We start from the raw sequence: 17,110 nt of genomic DNA on the forward strand, positions 1-17,110 counted from the left end.
GAGGAAGGAACGCTGTGGTGGCACGCGCACAGCAGCATGGACCGTGCCACCGTGCACGGTGCCATCATCATCCGCCCCAGCCATGGCACCACCTACCCCTTCAGGAAACCACGCAAAGAAATACCCATCATACTTGGTACGCGCGCGTCTGGCCTATACATACACCTAAATCAATTTGCACACCTGGGTTTGCAATGTTTAATTTCTGTGATGCTCTCTCTCTCCGTTTCTTGTAGGGGAATGGTGGAACGAAGATATTAGGAAATTGATCGCCCATGTCCTCTCCACCGGCAGTGACTTCCCGCCTTCAGACGCCAACACCATCAATGGTCAGCCTGGTGACATGTTCCCGTGCTCCAGTAACGGCACCTTCAGGCTGCCCATCGAGCCTGGCGAGACCTACATGCTGCACATCATCAATGCGGCACTCACCAACGGGTTCTTCTTCGCCATTGCCGGCCATCGCCTCACCGTGGTTTCTTCCGACGCTTCCTACACCAAGCCCTTCACGGCCGACCACATTTTCATCGACCCCGGGCAAACAATGACTGTGCTGCTCAAGGCCCGAGGCCGTGGCCACTCCAAGGCCCGGTACTACATGGCGGCGAGGGCGCTGACAACCAATGCAGGCGCCCCTCTCGACAATAGAATCGCCACTGCCGTCTTGGAGTACATCAACGCATCGTCGTCCGGTCATCCGGACTTTCCCACCCTTCCCGCCAACAACGACAGCTCCGCGGCGGCGGCATATACGGCACGTCTCAGGTCCTTGGCCAGCAAGGAACACCCGGCCGACGTGCCCCGAAACATCGACAAGCGCATGATCGTCACTCTTGCGGTCAACGAGATCGTGTGCAAGGAGGGGCCGTGCAAGGGCCCCCACGGCAACCGCTTTGCGGCGAGCCTCAACAACATCAGCTTCGAGATGCCTCGCACCGACATCCTCGGGGCCTACTACCGCTCCGCCATCGGCAGCGTGGCCAAGACGGACTTCCCGGACAACCCGCCGTCGCCATTCAACTTCACGGCCGACAACCTCCCGGCAGAGCTCGCGCTGACCGCACGCGGCACGGCCGTGAAGGTCCTGGCGTACGGGACCGTGGTGGAGGTGGTTTTCCAGGGCACCACCATCCTCGGCGGCGACAGCCACCCGATGCACCTGCATGGGCTCAGCTTCCACGCCGTGGGGAGAGGGATTGGTAACTTCGACAGGCGCCAAGACCCCGCCAAATATAATTTGGTCGATCCACCGTACCAAAACACAGTCTCTGTACCCACGAATGGGTGGGTTGCAATCCGGTTCCGCGCGGTAAACCCTGGTGAGCACTACTGCACAAACCTTTTTTGATTCGCTTCACAAGTCTTTTAGTTCTACACGTATATATGGTAGTAGGATTCATATATATGCAGCAGCTCATTCCCTTGTTGGCCTTCTTCTGTTGTTTAGGCGTATGGTTCATGCATTGCCACCTTGAACGCCACATGGTATGGGGTATGGAGACTGTCTTCATTGTCAAAAACGGCAAGGGGAGGGGAGAAAAGGTCGTGCCACCGCCTTCAAATATGCCTAGGTGCTGACGGAGCAACAAGGCAGTATATTAATTTTGTTTGGTACTACTAGCAACACAGTAAAACTGAAGATTCAGGAGGCCAATTGCTCACCTGCTAGCTAGCTCGGGAAGTCGAAATTTATTAGTAAATCAAATGAGTCTTCTGTACAAAAGAGAGAAACCAAAATCTATACGAAATGAAAGGTAAGCTAAGCTAGCTATCCAAGATCCAAGCTTCCCACATGACTTGGGATTAAATCTATGGACATGCTGAGTCATGTCATGAATGAAATTTCAGCGCCAGGCTGCAAATGTTGGTCTCTCTTGTCTGAGTATTTTTTTCCGTTTCTGATTTTTCAAATATGCCACCATGCCGGGAAACAAATACGCAAGATCATAGAGAAATGTCATAGATCATGCATACACAATTGGTTACAGGGAAACAAATCGAGCTGAATTTTACAGGATTCAAACGTATGATAACCGATAATTTATTTCAGTTCTCACATGTGCTATATTTATTGCCCTTCAGTACCATCTTACGTTCGTTCTTGCCAGATGTATTATGTGCCAAAAACGTTATTGAATTTCTTGATTGTCCGGTTGTAGTACTTCGTTTCCTGCGCCGGTGCAAACTGAATTGAATACTATCTTCTGATCTTCGTTGGCTGGCTTAACATAATAACACATCTCGCTTGTGGAACTGCAAACCACTGAAAGTGTTGATGTTTCTTTTGTTTTCACTTTTTCCTTTCCTGGTCTCTCCGTTGGCTGCTGCTATCGTAAATCTTGGTAATTTAGTCATTGGAGCTTTCTTTGCGCTTTGGTAGACATCAATGGCGTACCTAAGTAACCATAGGTGGCGGCAAAAGCAGCGTACTCTAGACGTGAAGCCATGGCGACCGCTAGCTAGCTACAGACAATGGAGGATAGTGTGGGATCGATTGAGAAGCAAAGAATGGTGAAGTGGAGACCATAGGGGGTACCTGCTACATACATATATATAGCCATGAGCCATCTAGGTGCCTGTGCGCACGATCGTATTCAGACGAGAAAGTCCATCTGTCTGTCTGCCTTGAACAACTTTGACGCGTGATCCATTCAACCTGTCGTCTATCTGCCTCGAACAGTTTTGCCCGAACACGGTGTGGCACCAATGGTTAATCACGTAAAACAAGACTTTCCACTTATAAGCGCCAGCGCGATATTTCTGCGCCTCCAAAATTACCAGCAGGCGGAGCTATGTACAAGTCGGGGGGCAGCCCCCCCCCGATACAGATATTTATGTTTCGCCCCTCCATAATTTCTGCAAGCTCCACTGTTGCTAGCATGTGAGAGTAACTCGCCCCGGTCGGCCTCCCATCCACGGCGGGCAAGCACTATTTCCAGTACATGCAGCTCATGTACAGCTAGCTGAGTAAGTTCTAGCTGCTACTACTATCCAACTTACATCTTGGATCTTACTTCTTACTGGTTTGCCGGAGCTAGAAACATCATGACCACTTATCGTGCATGCCAATATACTAACAACCGCTACTTGTAACAAGATTAGTGCTAGCAAAGGTTGGACGTCGGTATATTCTACAGGGAGGCCGCCCCATAAGGCCACGAGATATCCCACCATGTTGTACGCAAAAGAATTCCGCCGATTAAAACTAGACCGTCCTCGCTGGCATTATTGTATATGTCCGCTGTCGTCATCTAGAGACCCAATGTACGTCAGCTCCGTCCGTCTCACCCTGACCGCTATGTGTAGGTCAGGGGGGCCACCCCCCCCCACACACCCCCACCCCCACCCCCCAGCTTTTGATAATTTTATGAAGATTTTTTTAGGATAGGCTTAGATACTTGTGCATGCTTACCAATACAAGGATCCGTGGTTCGTCATACTTGTACGAGCCTAAGGGAAGCTGGCTCGACGAAATCGACGCGCTTCTTCAAAGAGTATTCGCTAGTCGTGGCGCTCACCATTTGGATGTAAAAGGTAAATGTGTCACGTACGGAGGAGCCAGTGTGCCGTGCCTTGGGTTACAATGGCAGCGCCTGGTCCTAGCAAACCCCAGAGGCCGCACCCGCCGGAAAGGTTCACGAAGCACCTTCGAGGCGCGCTCCAGCTCGGATCACCGCCGGATGTGAAGGTGGGGATGGTGCTTCTTGATGTCCCCACCGCTCAAACCGATGATTATCACCTTGTACAAGCCTAATTTGGAGGAGTGGAAGTTGGCACCGGCGAGCAGCATCGCGTAGTATAAAACCCTAAACCACTCCAGCGGGGGAGCAAGTCACGCGTGCTGCCGGCAAGCGGGTTGCACACGGACAATCGAAGGGTGGCGGTGCTGCGGACCTGCAGTAGCTCCGGTCGAGGGCGCGCAGGAGGATGAGACCCCCGCGCGAGGCGAGCGGCGTCCCATGTTTCAGGAGGGCGTCGGCTGCGGGGACGAAAGAGCCAAGAATCCGGGTGACGGGGCTGCGGGGAGATCGCAGCGCTGGGACGAAGGCATGCACAACCGTGTGGGTGATGATGTTGTTTCCGGGCCGGGTCATATTGATCGCGGGAGTGCTGAGTGAAGAAGCCGACGAGGGCGGAGGCCGGCTAGCAGTGGCGGAGGAAGGTGGGGTCTGCAATGAGACGGCGCCAACGCTGTGCCTTGTTCCTTTGAGGTTGGCTAAGATTCGAGCTGGTCCGTTGTGCCTCATTCCTTTGTTTTGCAGTGTCCACTTCGTATCGTCCGCCTTTTGGAAATCCATCCAGTTACCGAAAGAAATTCAAGAGGTTAGGTCTCGTGAAGAAGCACTTGCCTTGCGATGACCTTTGGCACCCTCTTGCTTCCAAACACAAATCTGATGATGCTGCAGTGTCCTGTGTGAACAGGTCCCTACTCTTCTAGTGAGGAAACACCATGCTCTAGTTCTGGACAGAGCTAGAGCCCCAGGAATTCCGAACTCCAAGATATAATAACGCGCCTTATATATTTCTGGACAGAGACAGTCCGCCAACTGGACACCGACCAAATGTTTCACAAGCAAGAGCCCAACCATCCATAATATGACCATGAGGTCGCTGCGGTCAGAGCAAGTAGTGCAAGAGAAACACTCAGACAAATGTACCAACTTGACACCAACAAAATGTTTGACAACCAAGAGCCCAGCCAACTGGACATCGACCAAATGAGAGCCCAACCAACCATAATATAAGAGGCCATGAGCTCGCAATTGATGAAAGACCATGAGCTCAAACTTATATTTCTGGACAGAGAGTACTGCGAGAGAAACACTTGGACAAGTGCACCAACTTGATACCGACGAGATGTTTCACAACCAAGAGCCCAGCCAACAATAATATATAACCATGCTAAACCACATCAGTTAAAGGGGCCAGCTTGCACTACAATTAGACCAAAGAATATATCAGCCTTTTCAGCGAATCAGCTAAGTTGCATCATTCTTTCCTAATTCTTGAATAAGCTACACAGGGCCATCGCTCGAGGAGCGGACTAATGTCCCCAACTATGTACACTGTCGCTCCTGCAAAGTGGGCCCTAGGAACAAAACAGGGGCAAAGGTTGGTCGGTATTCTACACGGGAGGCCGCCCCATAAGGCCACGAGATATCCACCCTGTTGTACACAAAAGAATTCCGCTGATTAAAACTAGACCGTCCTTGCTGGCATTACTGTATATGTCAGCTGTCGTCATCTAGAGACCCAATGTAGGTCAGCTCTGTCCGTCTCACCCTGACCGCACCCTTGAGCCAGCTGCACGCTTTGAGGTTGGCGTGGTCAGCAGTGATCCCGCTGGCCCCATTGCTTCCTGACGAGGCAGACGGACAGCTAGTGCCATCTTCGAGCAAGGTCCAGGGATCCACCTCCATCTCGGGGTCCTGGGAAGGCAGTGTCGCCTTGCTTCTGCTTGAGATGTTGGTGGGGACCCAGCTGAGAGGGGTGTTCTTTTGTTGAGGGCCTGCGGTGGATGAAGTGCTGCTCTGGAGTGGTGATAGTGCAGCCAAGGACAGCTGAGGAGGTTGACACTGTATAGACCTGTGACGACATGGTGGGAGGATCGGCAGAGCGGCTTGGATCTTTCGCCTGATTGTCCCAGGCAACTCCATATGGTCCAATGCGGACTACAAAGCAGATGCAGTTTGTCAGAAGTGGGAGGAGAAGACCATTCAGGAAATGCATGTCAGATACGATAGAAAGAAAAAAAATATCATAGCACATGATGCAAAAAAAGTTTTCCGAAAGGCGTAACCATATTTATCAGTTTAAGCATCAAACTGACCTGCAAGCCCACAGCAGCTTCAACATCAAATGCAGTGATATCTCGCGGAGCTCTAACGGGTGGCTTGGAAACTGGCTTTGTCTTTAGCCAGCTTGGTTTGGAGTTCCCAAGCAGTGCATGGAGAACACATAAAAGCCTCTCAAAAAGACTCTCGCTTGGGCGATCCAGCAGGACATCTACAGGAGGTTCCAGCAAAGAGTCCACTTCCCGCCTCAACGTAGCTAAATTGGCAGGAGGAACGGGTGAATCTGCATCCTCGTAGATTATGCGCGCCGCAAGCAAGCATAGTATCGTAGAAGCAAGTGTCTGCCTCATGTTCCTACAATTTATATATACAGAAGGAAGTGATTATTAGTAGGAAAAGAAATTATCACAAGTTGCACTTGAGGCACAGCAATGCCCTTAAAAACCAAAAGGACCTATAAACCAGAATAGAGGGAATACATGAACCACATGAAATAGATGTCACAAGGACAGCAGGATGCTAGGACCAACTTTCAAGACATGTGGAACACCCCAAATGAAAGGTAACTTGTCCACATTCTCAATTATGCGAAAACAGAGAAATACACTGAGAGTATCTGGAGTCAACTACAACCTATGACAATAAATATATGTGTAACAAAGTAATAGCTAAAAACTAATATCAGGAAACCTAGGGTATCTGGAGTCAGGTACAATTTGTGACAACAAATATGTGTTAATAAACTAATAATGAAAACTAATATCGGGAACCATCTCCAAGCAAAAGTAACTTCAAACAAAACGACATTTGCTTTTCAATTTAGACTCACCTGTCTGCCAAGATTACTGGAAGTAACCTAATTATAAATTGGAGGCGTAACCACACTGTTGCCTGCAGGGCAGATGCTGAAGGGGGGGTTGGATCATTACCAACCGTGCCTCGCCTGCCAATACTTGGGCTTCCACCTCTAATTCCTTTACGACCACTGGGTTTATTAGATGAAACTTCATTTCCTGAAGGGACCAAACCAGCATGTTTTGTACCATTTCGTGATATTGCTTTGATGTGTTCGCTGACAGTTCCCATCTGTTTGATTACTTCCCCAGCAAATATACCGCGAAATTCTGCATTGCTTCTATCGATGCATGGCAACATTAATTCCGCAAGGGCTTTCTCGGTTACATATTTATTAACAGATCTAATGCTTTCAATGCTTCTATCCACATTATGGGGAGTACTTTTGATTGGCCTTTTGGCTTCAGCATCATCCACAACTTCTCCTTCCTCAATTGGAGTGACTTCCAATTTCCTTTTGGCAGTTCTATTAGCCATTACATCACTAAGCAAGCTGGACCATCCCCATGGCTTCCACACCTGTGTCTTTACTGAAACTCCTTTTCTTTGAGCAAGACTTACAAGCTGTTGTCTTGTGGACTTGCGTCCCAGAAGGGCATCTAGCCCTTGAAGGATCCATTTGACATCCACAACAAGTGAATCATGTAGCTTCCCAAGAAGGTGGACAACTTCTGAGTAGAGAGGAGCAGCATCAGGTCTGGCAACTAATCTCGACAGGATGATTTCAGTAAACCCTTTCTCGCTTTCAGATAGGGCAAAGCTCTCAGAATTAGGGCACAGCGATCGAAGTCCATCAATAATTTCCCGCAGTATCGATGTTGGTGTCTTACTTTTTTCAGCTTTTCCAATTTTTTCTGCAAGAGCCTGTTCATCTAAAAGAAGCCTCAACTCAACCCATTGCCAATGGAACTTTGCAGGTTGGAGGGTATCAAGTACTTGACCAAGCTTCTCCGAGAGTTTTAACTCATTCTCTTTTGCCTCACCAGGTTCTGAACCATCCATCTGGATGACTGCTGGTGTTTTACAATCAACAAGAGCGTTCAAAAAAGACGGGCACGGAGAGGTATAAATAGGTGCTTCAGATTCTTGTCGGAGCAGTTCATTTCAAGCATTGCAGCAAACTCCGAATCACCACCATCAGCAGCTAGAAGATCATACAGCTGATGTGTATTGCGGAAGCAGATATCTCGAAAAGGTTGATGCTTTGTGATGTCGTTTATTGCATTCTCAATACTCTGGTAAGCCTGCACATCTTCACGGCTAAGGATATACTGTCTCCAACGGACCATTGCAAAAATTGAATAGGCTGGAGGAAAGACCACATTTAAAGGAAGTTTCTGCTGCAACCTTGAGAGTGCAAGAACATAGGACTCACCAAGAATATCTGCAATAAGCCCATCATAGACGGTTCTGCAGTTCCCTAATAGAATCCTAAACCAATGAACCAAAACTTCTACTGAATTATCCATCTTAAAAGTTCCAGTGGAACGGGACGCACCATTAGTGCCAGTTCTCAATCCTCTTAGGATCTGCAGAATGTCCAAGCCATCTTTTATTTTCAGGACAGCAACCATCCGCTCAAGACTAACAGCTCCATGAACAACAGCTCCCACAATAAGTGCAGAAATAGCAGCAGCACCTTTTCCAGCCCTCCCAACAAAGCCTTTCCCTGAGGTACTTAGAAGTTCATTAGTGTGATTTCCATAGGCATCATGGGCCTCAGAAGATGGTTGAAACTGATTGCGCTGGATCTTAGGAGGAGCAAAGGCTGCTGTTACAGCTGAAGATGCTTCAACAGCCAGAGCTACTTCAAATACACGACTGAAGCGATCCCCCAAAGCTTCTTTCAGTAAGCAGAGAGAACTTATGTGGACGTGTAAAGTGTGCCGAACAAAGTTCAATGAATTACCAATAGAAGGAACTCCATGATAGTTACCCCCTGTGAAATCCAAATGTTTAGCTATGGCTTGCCCGGCATTGACAACAATTGCAGAAACAGCAGCAAAAACTGCTGAAGGGTCTCCATCTGAACTTACTCCCCGTTTTGCCGGATACATTCAAATAAGCCCAAAACAGTATCATGTGCAATTTGATAACCGTCTTCCTTCTCAAACGAGGGACTCTTGGGCGTTGCAGGAATTTTCTTTTCCTTCAAATTGCGTTGAAGCTCTTCAGTTTGCCGCTGCACTATCTCTTTCATGTTTGGAACAATTCTTGAACCCCTTCCATTCAGCTTTTGACGGACCTGCTCATCCATCTCTTCACCTGCTGAAACTCCTGAAGAAGAAATCAAATCACCATCTATTGATCGCCCATTATCAAGCTCAGTTAGCAGTCGCTGGTCACATGTGGTCCTAAAATTCTTCTCCCACCTAACCACGCTAGCCACATCTCTGTACTTCCTTAAAAAATATCGGGTATAAGGCAAAGCTGCCGGTGCAGAATGCCTTGCATTTGCTAACACAAAATGTCTGTTCGTTGAAGCATTGAGAACTTCAGGCAAGAGATCAGTTGCAAGAAGTATGTTCTCATACCTGTAAGTGTTAAAGAGTAAAGTCATCAGAGCAAATTGATATAACAATTTAAGTATATAACAGAGTCCAAAACATAAAAAATGGGGAACATAATCAATCATAACAGATAACCATCTGTCTACCCTGGTCTAGAGAACTTTGTTCTGTTAAAAATGAAGGCTTTAACTTAACAGTTGCTTCAAAAAGCATTGAACATGCCCACATATAAAACCACAAACACAAAGGAGTCTAACTGAACTGACAAAGAAAAATGGTGAATACATAAGAGAACGGACTGCAGAGAACACAAGTGGAGTCACCAAAATCTAGACCATATGTTGCATTGAAAATAGAAGCAAAAAACAAGAAAACAGAACAGGTGCCTCTAATTAATAATAAAAATTCATTAACCTCTATTTTCATTCCTTCCCATGTCTTCTTCGATTAAATAAAGACTGATGGAATCGACATTAGGAGCAACATACCTAAGCAAGGATGAGAACACAAGTGCCTCACCAACCTGACAAACTTGGTTATCTCTGTTTTTCATATGCGTACCACTTCTCCCGACTTGACCTAGCGTAGCCATTCCACCACGAATTTTTGCTAGCAACCATACAAGGAACCTTGCACCAGAGACTAAATCACAGCATGTGTCAAGTATATAGAGAATTGACATTAGTTCTTCATCGCCTAGCCTCCATTTGGACACAGTTTTGTCATCAGGCAGAGAGGAAAAGGAGCTTAAGGAATTGCTAGCTTTACAAGCTGTCGTTTCATTTCCTTCAACAAGTTGCCTTACTGATTTCAACAACCACACAGAGATGGAGCGCCTTTCAAGTAATCTAAGTTTCTTCAACGACTTCCCAACTTCGGCCAGATTTGTCATCCTTGTGTGATACGCATCTTTGGCATTGTCACCATCAGTGCTAGGTTTATGGTGGGGACAGCTCAGCTTGCTCTCACAAAGATGACTAGTAGATGCCTCCCCTGACTGCCTTCGATCCTAGCAGTCGCAAGCTGTGCAAGATTCTGTGTTTTGCGAACCACTTTTGCCCTACCTCTAGAGGTTTGTTTAATGGATTTCAGTGCAGGTTCAGCCTTAAAAGATTCATGTAGCTCTGTCCCTTTCTTTACCCACCAAGCATCTTCCTCATCTGATTGAACCAATGGGAACGCCTGGTAAGGGGAGGTTCTCTCATCCAATTTCTGTCCCTTGATCCTCATACAATCCTCACAGCCATTTTTCACTTCTCCATTATCCACTTGTGTGAGTGTTGAAGTTGATGATCCCTGGAAGTTCATTTTGGTTTCACAATGTTCTGATTCCACTGAGTGAGGATAAATAAAACACAACAGGCTCGACACCATAACTTTCACATCTTCTACTTGTTCAGGCACACTGCTATGATTAGAGCCTCCTGATGCAACCAAAATATCACTCTGCTTCCGAAAGAAGGAACTTGAAGTATATTCACCCCTGTCATTTGCATCAACTGACAGACCACTCGAAAGTTCAGAAAGCACAAGGCGACGCTCACTAGAATAGGTTGACATCATCTCACGCAATTGTTGCTCTTCAACAACTAAATCTTCCTCAAGAACATCAAATAAAGATGACCCAGGAAGCTGCTTTAATATTCTGTGGTGCCTCCTTTTCCTTTCCATATCTAGCAAAGTACCACTCCTATCAGTTACTCCACTGATAATTAGCTGCCTTACATAAGCTTGAGGATAAAATAGACCGCTGCGAGTAAGCTCTATGATGAGAACATCCACGCGTTTAAAACCTGCAGCACTGCTAACCTCATGCTGATCCAGCCAACACACAATAATATCATGCAGCGGACCAGGACTTTCAAACATATCCTTCCTTTCATTCTTCTCCTCAATCTTTGCATTATTTCTCAATCCAGAAGAATCATCCACTGTAGTTGCTGCTAAAGAAGCATCATTCAACGAAGAACCTTTACCAATATTATTCATTGCCATGCGACTTCTACTCTTAGACCGAGACAAGTTATTCATCTCATTCATTTTGTTTTTTAAGATAGACACTGCCACATGTATCTGAGATAAATCTCTTCTCCCTGAAAATTTTACATTCAGACTGGGAGATGTACGACAATCACGATAATCACATGTTGCCCATTCACAAAGAAAAAAGACAGAACAGATTAGGGATAACTCAACAGTTCCAATCCACATTAGAGAAGACTGCAAGCAAGGGCTGACTTCTTTAATCCACCTTTCTTCCATTAGTGCATCAGATAGATCATTAAAGAGTGAAGAATACGCCATTGTCAAATTTCCAGTGACAAGAGCCTTGTCCAAAGCCTGTACCACTTTTGCTGCACCACGTGCTTGAAGGTTGGGATTGGCAAGAGTCGAAAGATCTGATGCACGTCTCTGAATTGAACACACAGCATAACCGCAGGAAAGGTACCGGTACACATCCGGCCTCTTAGAACTAGAGATTTCACCACCACCAGTTATCTTCAGCAAAGCACCTCTACCATATACATCTGGGGCCACAACTGAAGGAAGAGGAAAGCAGTCGAAAGAAACAAATGTATCCGGTACTGCAAGTACCATGTATCGCAGTAACTCAGCTATGACAGAAGAGATAGATGACCTTTTCGGGTTATCAACAACAGAAGCATCACTCAGACGTCTAACCAGAATTTCCACGAACATACGCACGTATGTTTGTGAGAGAGTGATGGTCTCAACCAAACCTAGTACAACAGGCAAAAGAAGCTCTAAGGCCTCGACTGAATCCCTCTCCTGGATGGAGGGTAGAAAAAAGTCATTAACAAGAAAAACCAATCAAGGGAACTGATAAACTGAAACATCCTAAAATATGATAATTCGATCTTTCAATGTAACAAAAGTACCTGAAGTTGGTAACATAACCATTCAATAAGTACCGAGGGAACTAGCAATTCTTCTGTGAGATGCCATTGTACAAGACGAACCATATACCACCATTTGAAGTGCACCACAGGCTCTTCAGTGTCTCCACCAACAGAGGATGCTTCGGTTTTCATTTTTACTAGAGTTGCCCCAGAAATAAGCCCTGGTGATGGCTGTTCCTTAAAAGACGGAGGTACCTCTTTTGAACAAAATTCGTCCAGTAGCTGTTGTAAGTATTCAACGACATCCTTTGTCCACTGGTTGGATCGTTGATTATCAGAAGCACCTGTTGAAATACTGCTGGATGTTGGTCGGACCTGTGGCTATAATTGAATACACTTTGTTACGATTATGTAGTATGGCGTTTGGTAGGAAGCATGAGACAAGCTCAGAAGAATTGCAAACCTGATTGAGGTATGTAACTTTAACAAACCATGTTGCCCTTAGTAATGGGACATTACATCGAGTGAGAACATCAAAAAGTGATTTCCTACGATAACCATGAGGAACATGCTCAGATAATAAACGCAGCCTCTTGTTTGGCTGGGCAAGGGCCTGCAGATTAATGATACACATTAAACATACAAGAAAATTAAAGTGAGCATAATGGTAAAAGCAAACTCCACACCCGTAAGAACCACAAGTTGAGATCCCCAAACAATTAGCCTCCACACCCTTTATAGATGCAATATTCTTGATATCAAGTATGGGAGATCTATGAACATAGGAAGTGAGCCTAACTCACTTGGTTGTGGGGAGTGGATGTACAACCCCATCATGGGTTTATCTCTCTACAGACGCGAATTTGGGTCCCTATATGTACTGTAGGGGTCTCACTTAGAATTTTCTATTAAAAATCTATAAAGATATCCCCTAAACCCTAATAACATAACTGAAAAAGCAATAATACAGTGTTTGGAGTCAAAGCAGCTCCAAAGTCAAGGAAGATAATACATCATTAACTGGAAGTAAAACCCACAGTTCCACAACAAAATACTGAACTAAAGCAAAGAGCTAACCACGCCATGCAAAGAGAAGTTAAGAGATAAAGAATTCGGGAAAATCAAATAAAAATACAAAACTTCTGCCAGTGTCCCATTGAAAAGAAAAATGAATTAACAAATGGAAGATTAGTTCGTTAACCTCAGTCCATTTTCTGCGGGAGTCCTCATTGCATGGCCTTTGCTCCGGATAAACTCCAGGTTTTATCAACAGTGATCCAGAAAGAGGAACTCCATAAACTTGGCCAGCCTATTAAAACAGGAAAATAACAGGTCTGTTTGACATATCAAGAGATATAAGAGAGATCAAAGTTTGAGAGCCATCTACATTAAAGCAAATAGGCCAAATCAAGAACGATGACGCAATACCTTTCTCTTCTGAGCACGAGATTCATTAATAGCCCTCAACCGCTTCTTTAGTGCCTTCAGCAAACAATGGACAACAACAGAGTGTGAAGAAGCCGTAGCCCATGCCATACACAAACAGACAAACAAGGAAACAAAGCAAAATGATGTAACTAAGGAAATTAAAGATGTGATTTTATGGTTCCAGGTACTGTCCACTAGCGAAAAAGGTTTAGCAACTACAATCACTATTAAACACATGACATATCTAAAACCCTTCCCTGAGCACTTTACGTTAAAGTCACGTCCTTGAAATGTTACAGATCAGCAAAGTGAACTCCAGAGGATCTCCAATTCAACTCCAACATTAGAGGAAGACAACCCACTGTGATTAAAATTCATGCCTTCCGCACGTACAAATTGTGTTGTCCAGCAATTATTATGAGAACATGAATGCCCCAAGGAGCAGCGTTCCAAAGGGCATTAGCCTAGCCATGCCAATTGATTGGTTGACACAAAGTGTATGACATAAGTATGCCAATCATTTTGTTACAGCATAAAAATTAAGCGATGATTAGTTACAGCAGGCGTCCACAAAAAAACATAATGGCGAAACAAGATCCTTTCACAAGCTAATTCAGCAGATATTGACCGAGTTTCTTACCTCCTTGCATTTTGCAACAATATCTGGCTTGCAGAAGTATGATATATTACTGAGTACGATCTCTCTTGCTTCCTATCAAAGAAATAATTGCAGTCATACATAGTGAATTTATATTTTTTCTTAACTCATGACGATATTCAACAAGTAGGGGGTGGCCCTAATGGATCGTAAACAGATTTTATTCCCAAACGCACCTCAATTCCGTCAACAGTCTCTTTATACCCAGACTGTACATATTCTTTCGTTAATGTCTCTTCCGGACAGTTTGGTGTTTGAGGATAGAAGTCAGGTGGTCCAAGCCTATAAAAGAGCCATAGTTTAGAAGGATACTGCATGAAGTTAACTGAAACCATATCACATGACAAAAGAACTAGTATATATGTGACCGTTTATGCAAACAGTGGCTCAAGACTGAAACTAAGGGCAGAGAAAGTGGTGTGAGGTGGGCATGTAAATTAGTCAGCATATCCTAGGTCTTTCAGTTAATTGCTTTGGGTTCAGAAGTTTATACATACTTGTTGTTAAGTGGTTCCTTGTCACACTTTAGCCTGTATGGAGCTAGCTGTGGTTGCCGCCTGAAAAAAAAAGTAGGATTAGCAAGCACAGGTTACAATTTATTACTGGTCACAGAAACACAGAAGACAGATTTGGATAACAGTGACAGCTTACTTCAACAGGACCATGGCGATAATAAGGTGGTATTGGCATCTGTATATTTTGTTCTAGTCGTGTCGTCAAGAACCCTATATTCTATTAATTAGGTGCTGCGAATTTATGGCAAAAGGTGACAGAAGACGCTTAGTTTTAGCGGAAAAAAATGCACGTGTTGTTCCTATCGAATTTAATTGCTCCCTCCTGTTCAGTTTAACAGGCCTGCACGTAGTTTAAGAAAAACTTTGACCGCCAACTTGGCCAACAAAATATAAGTTATATGCCATAAAAGATATACCATTGGATTTATATTCAAAAGACGTTTCCAATGGTGTAACTTTCATGGCATATAACTCATATCAGGTTGACCAATTTAATAGTCAAAGTTTCTGTTAAACTACGTGTATGCCTGTTAAACTGTAGCGGAGCGAGTATTTGTGAGGTTGAGGGTCCATTCACCCCAATGAGAAACAGAAATCTCCATTCTGCAAATGACATGTACCATTTAAATGATATCCCGCACGAACCCCTGGAAGCTTATTTATGTGGGCATACAACAAACAGGAACCGGAAGTTCCTTTGTCTTCCAACCATATTGATTGAAGTATACTGTGATGGCATATCAACTAATTGTAAGGACTTGATGATCTGTGAAACCGTGACATGCACATACTACTGAGAACCGAGATACCTACCTACAGAATATCATAGATAATACATCCACGTGTCGCATCATGGCATGAATAGACAACTAAGATTTTCCTGTCTTCAGGATAAACAGGGTAGCTTAGCTTCATCTTCTTTTGTACAAACTCTACAACGGATTGATATTCATTCGGTTCCAAGTGTAGCATACGGCGAGTTCATTACTGGAATTGCGGGCACGCACGTGGCAACGGAAAAACATTAATGGCTCGAACGAAACGACAATACTACGGTATCCAACAGTCAATTACTAGCATATCATATCGCTCGCTCGCGGAGTATCGTCATTAATCAGTGCGCTACTACTCCTGCCAACTGAACACAACCAAGTGGCGCCGCCCGGCTCGCTACCGCTACACGATATTGCCAATGGCAAGTATGGAAAGCAGCTATCTTTGCACGGGCCAAAGAAGGGGGAGGGAGCAGGGGCGCTTACCTCGGGTTCACCGGGTAATTAGGCGAAGCGTAGGGCGACGCTTCTAGCCTGGAGCTGCTCTCCCTGCCGCTCGACACCGGGCCGCCGGAGAACCCGGAGCTGTTGCTGTTGCCGGCGCCCGCGTACCTCTGCATCTCGCCCAGCAGTCAGCAGCAGCATGCCAGTGCCGCCGCCGCGGCGCGAAACCCTAGAACCGGATCAGGGCGGCTCCCGGCGGATTCGACGGGATCCGAGCGCGAACCGCGGGGATTCCCTGATCCCAACCCCAAAGCTAGGGTTTTGGCGGCCGGAAGTCGGGAATCCGCGGACAATTTCGCCGAGAGAGAGGGGGAAATGCGCGGCGGAGCTAGGGTTTCCGAATCCGACACCGGAACCCTAGCGGAGCGCGGAGGAGAGCACGGGCGGGGCGGAGGAAGAGGGGACGGAGGGGGCAGTGACGGCGATTTGTGGGGGGCGAGAGGAGGTTGTAGAGAGAGAAAGTTTGACTCTTTTTTAAAGCTGCTTCCTTTCCTTTCCTCTTTCTCTTGCCCTGTTCCGGCTCCGATGGGTTTGCTTTCTCTCTCTAGACTCTACCTCAGACTGCTGCTCGGATGAGCCGCCGATTCTTTCTCCTCTAGTCACTTTCTCGCTCTAGGTTGTGACGATGAGGAGAGAGAACGACAACAGGGAGATCTGGTCTGGGTTTTTTGGGGATTTTTTCTTTCTTGACAAGAGTCTTTTCTTTGACCTACTATGCCACAAGGAGGAAAAAGGTGAGAGGCTCTCCAAAAGGTTAAGAAATTTATGGGATTGATATATAGAATCTTTTCAAAATATTTTTTGTTCGTGGATCAACAATGTTTGTCACATAATGGAGTGAACAAATGTCGTGAAGTATGATGTGCAGATATAGGTAGTTGTTATATGTAAAGAATGAAATCGCATAGGCAGAAAAACACGACGAAAACCTAACAACTACTACCTCCACTCCATAATATAGTACATTATGTCAAATTGAGTTAGTTTGTCGAAACATGCTATATTATGGAATTGAGGTAATATGTCAGCCATTGGTACCGTCCACACTCTAAGGAAAACTCATGTCGTGTGCATAACACTTATTTCCATTTTTCCATTGTTCCACCTCGAAAGACTCGTGCTATGTTATGAATTTCTGCATCGAACGACTCTAGCCTACATAGGTGGGATGTCTACTTTCTTATGAAACTATAAATTAGAGGGTGTATTTA

At 45.6% G+C, this 17,110-nt stretch overlaps 1 protein-coding gene across 1 annotated transcript; it reads right to left on the minus strand.

The window, feature by feature from the left end:
- Positions 1-4,860: 4,860 nt before the first annotated feature.
- On the minus strand, positions 4,861-16,412 carry LOC124701129 (mediator of RNA polymerase II transcription subunit 12-like). Its single transcript, XM_047233175.1, is given in 15 exon segments — positions 4,861-5,672; positions 5,831-6,149; positions 6,625-7,699; positions 7,702-8,691; positions 8,694-9,184; positions 9,649-10,148; positions 10,151-11,950; positions 12,061-12,402; positions 12,485-12,634; positions 13,223-13,330; positions 13,450-13,503; positions 14,090-14,161; positions 14,284-14,389; positions 14,605-14,664; positions 15,882-16,412. Coding segments are annotated over 15 exon segments (6,642 nt in total). The 5' UTR covers positions 16,016-16,412; the 3' UTR covers positions 4,861-5,231.
- Between the last annotated feature and the right edge of the window lie 698 nt (positions 16,413-17,110).

Source organism: Lolium rigidum, chromosome 3, assembly GCF_022539505.1.
Source record: "Lolium rigidum isolate FL_2022 chromosome 3, APGP_CSIRO_Lrig_0.1, whole genome shotgun sequence".
In the NCBI taxonomy this organism is placed as follows: domain Eukaryota; kingdom Viridiplantae; phylum Streptophyta; class Magnoliopsida; order Poales; family Poaceae; genus Lolium; species Lolium rigidum.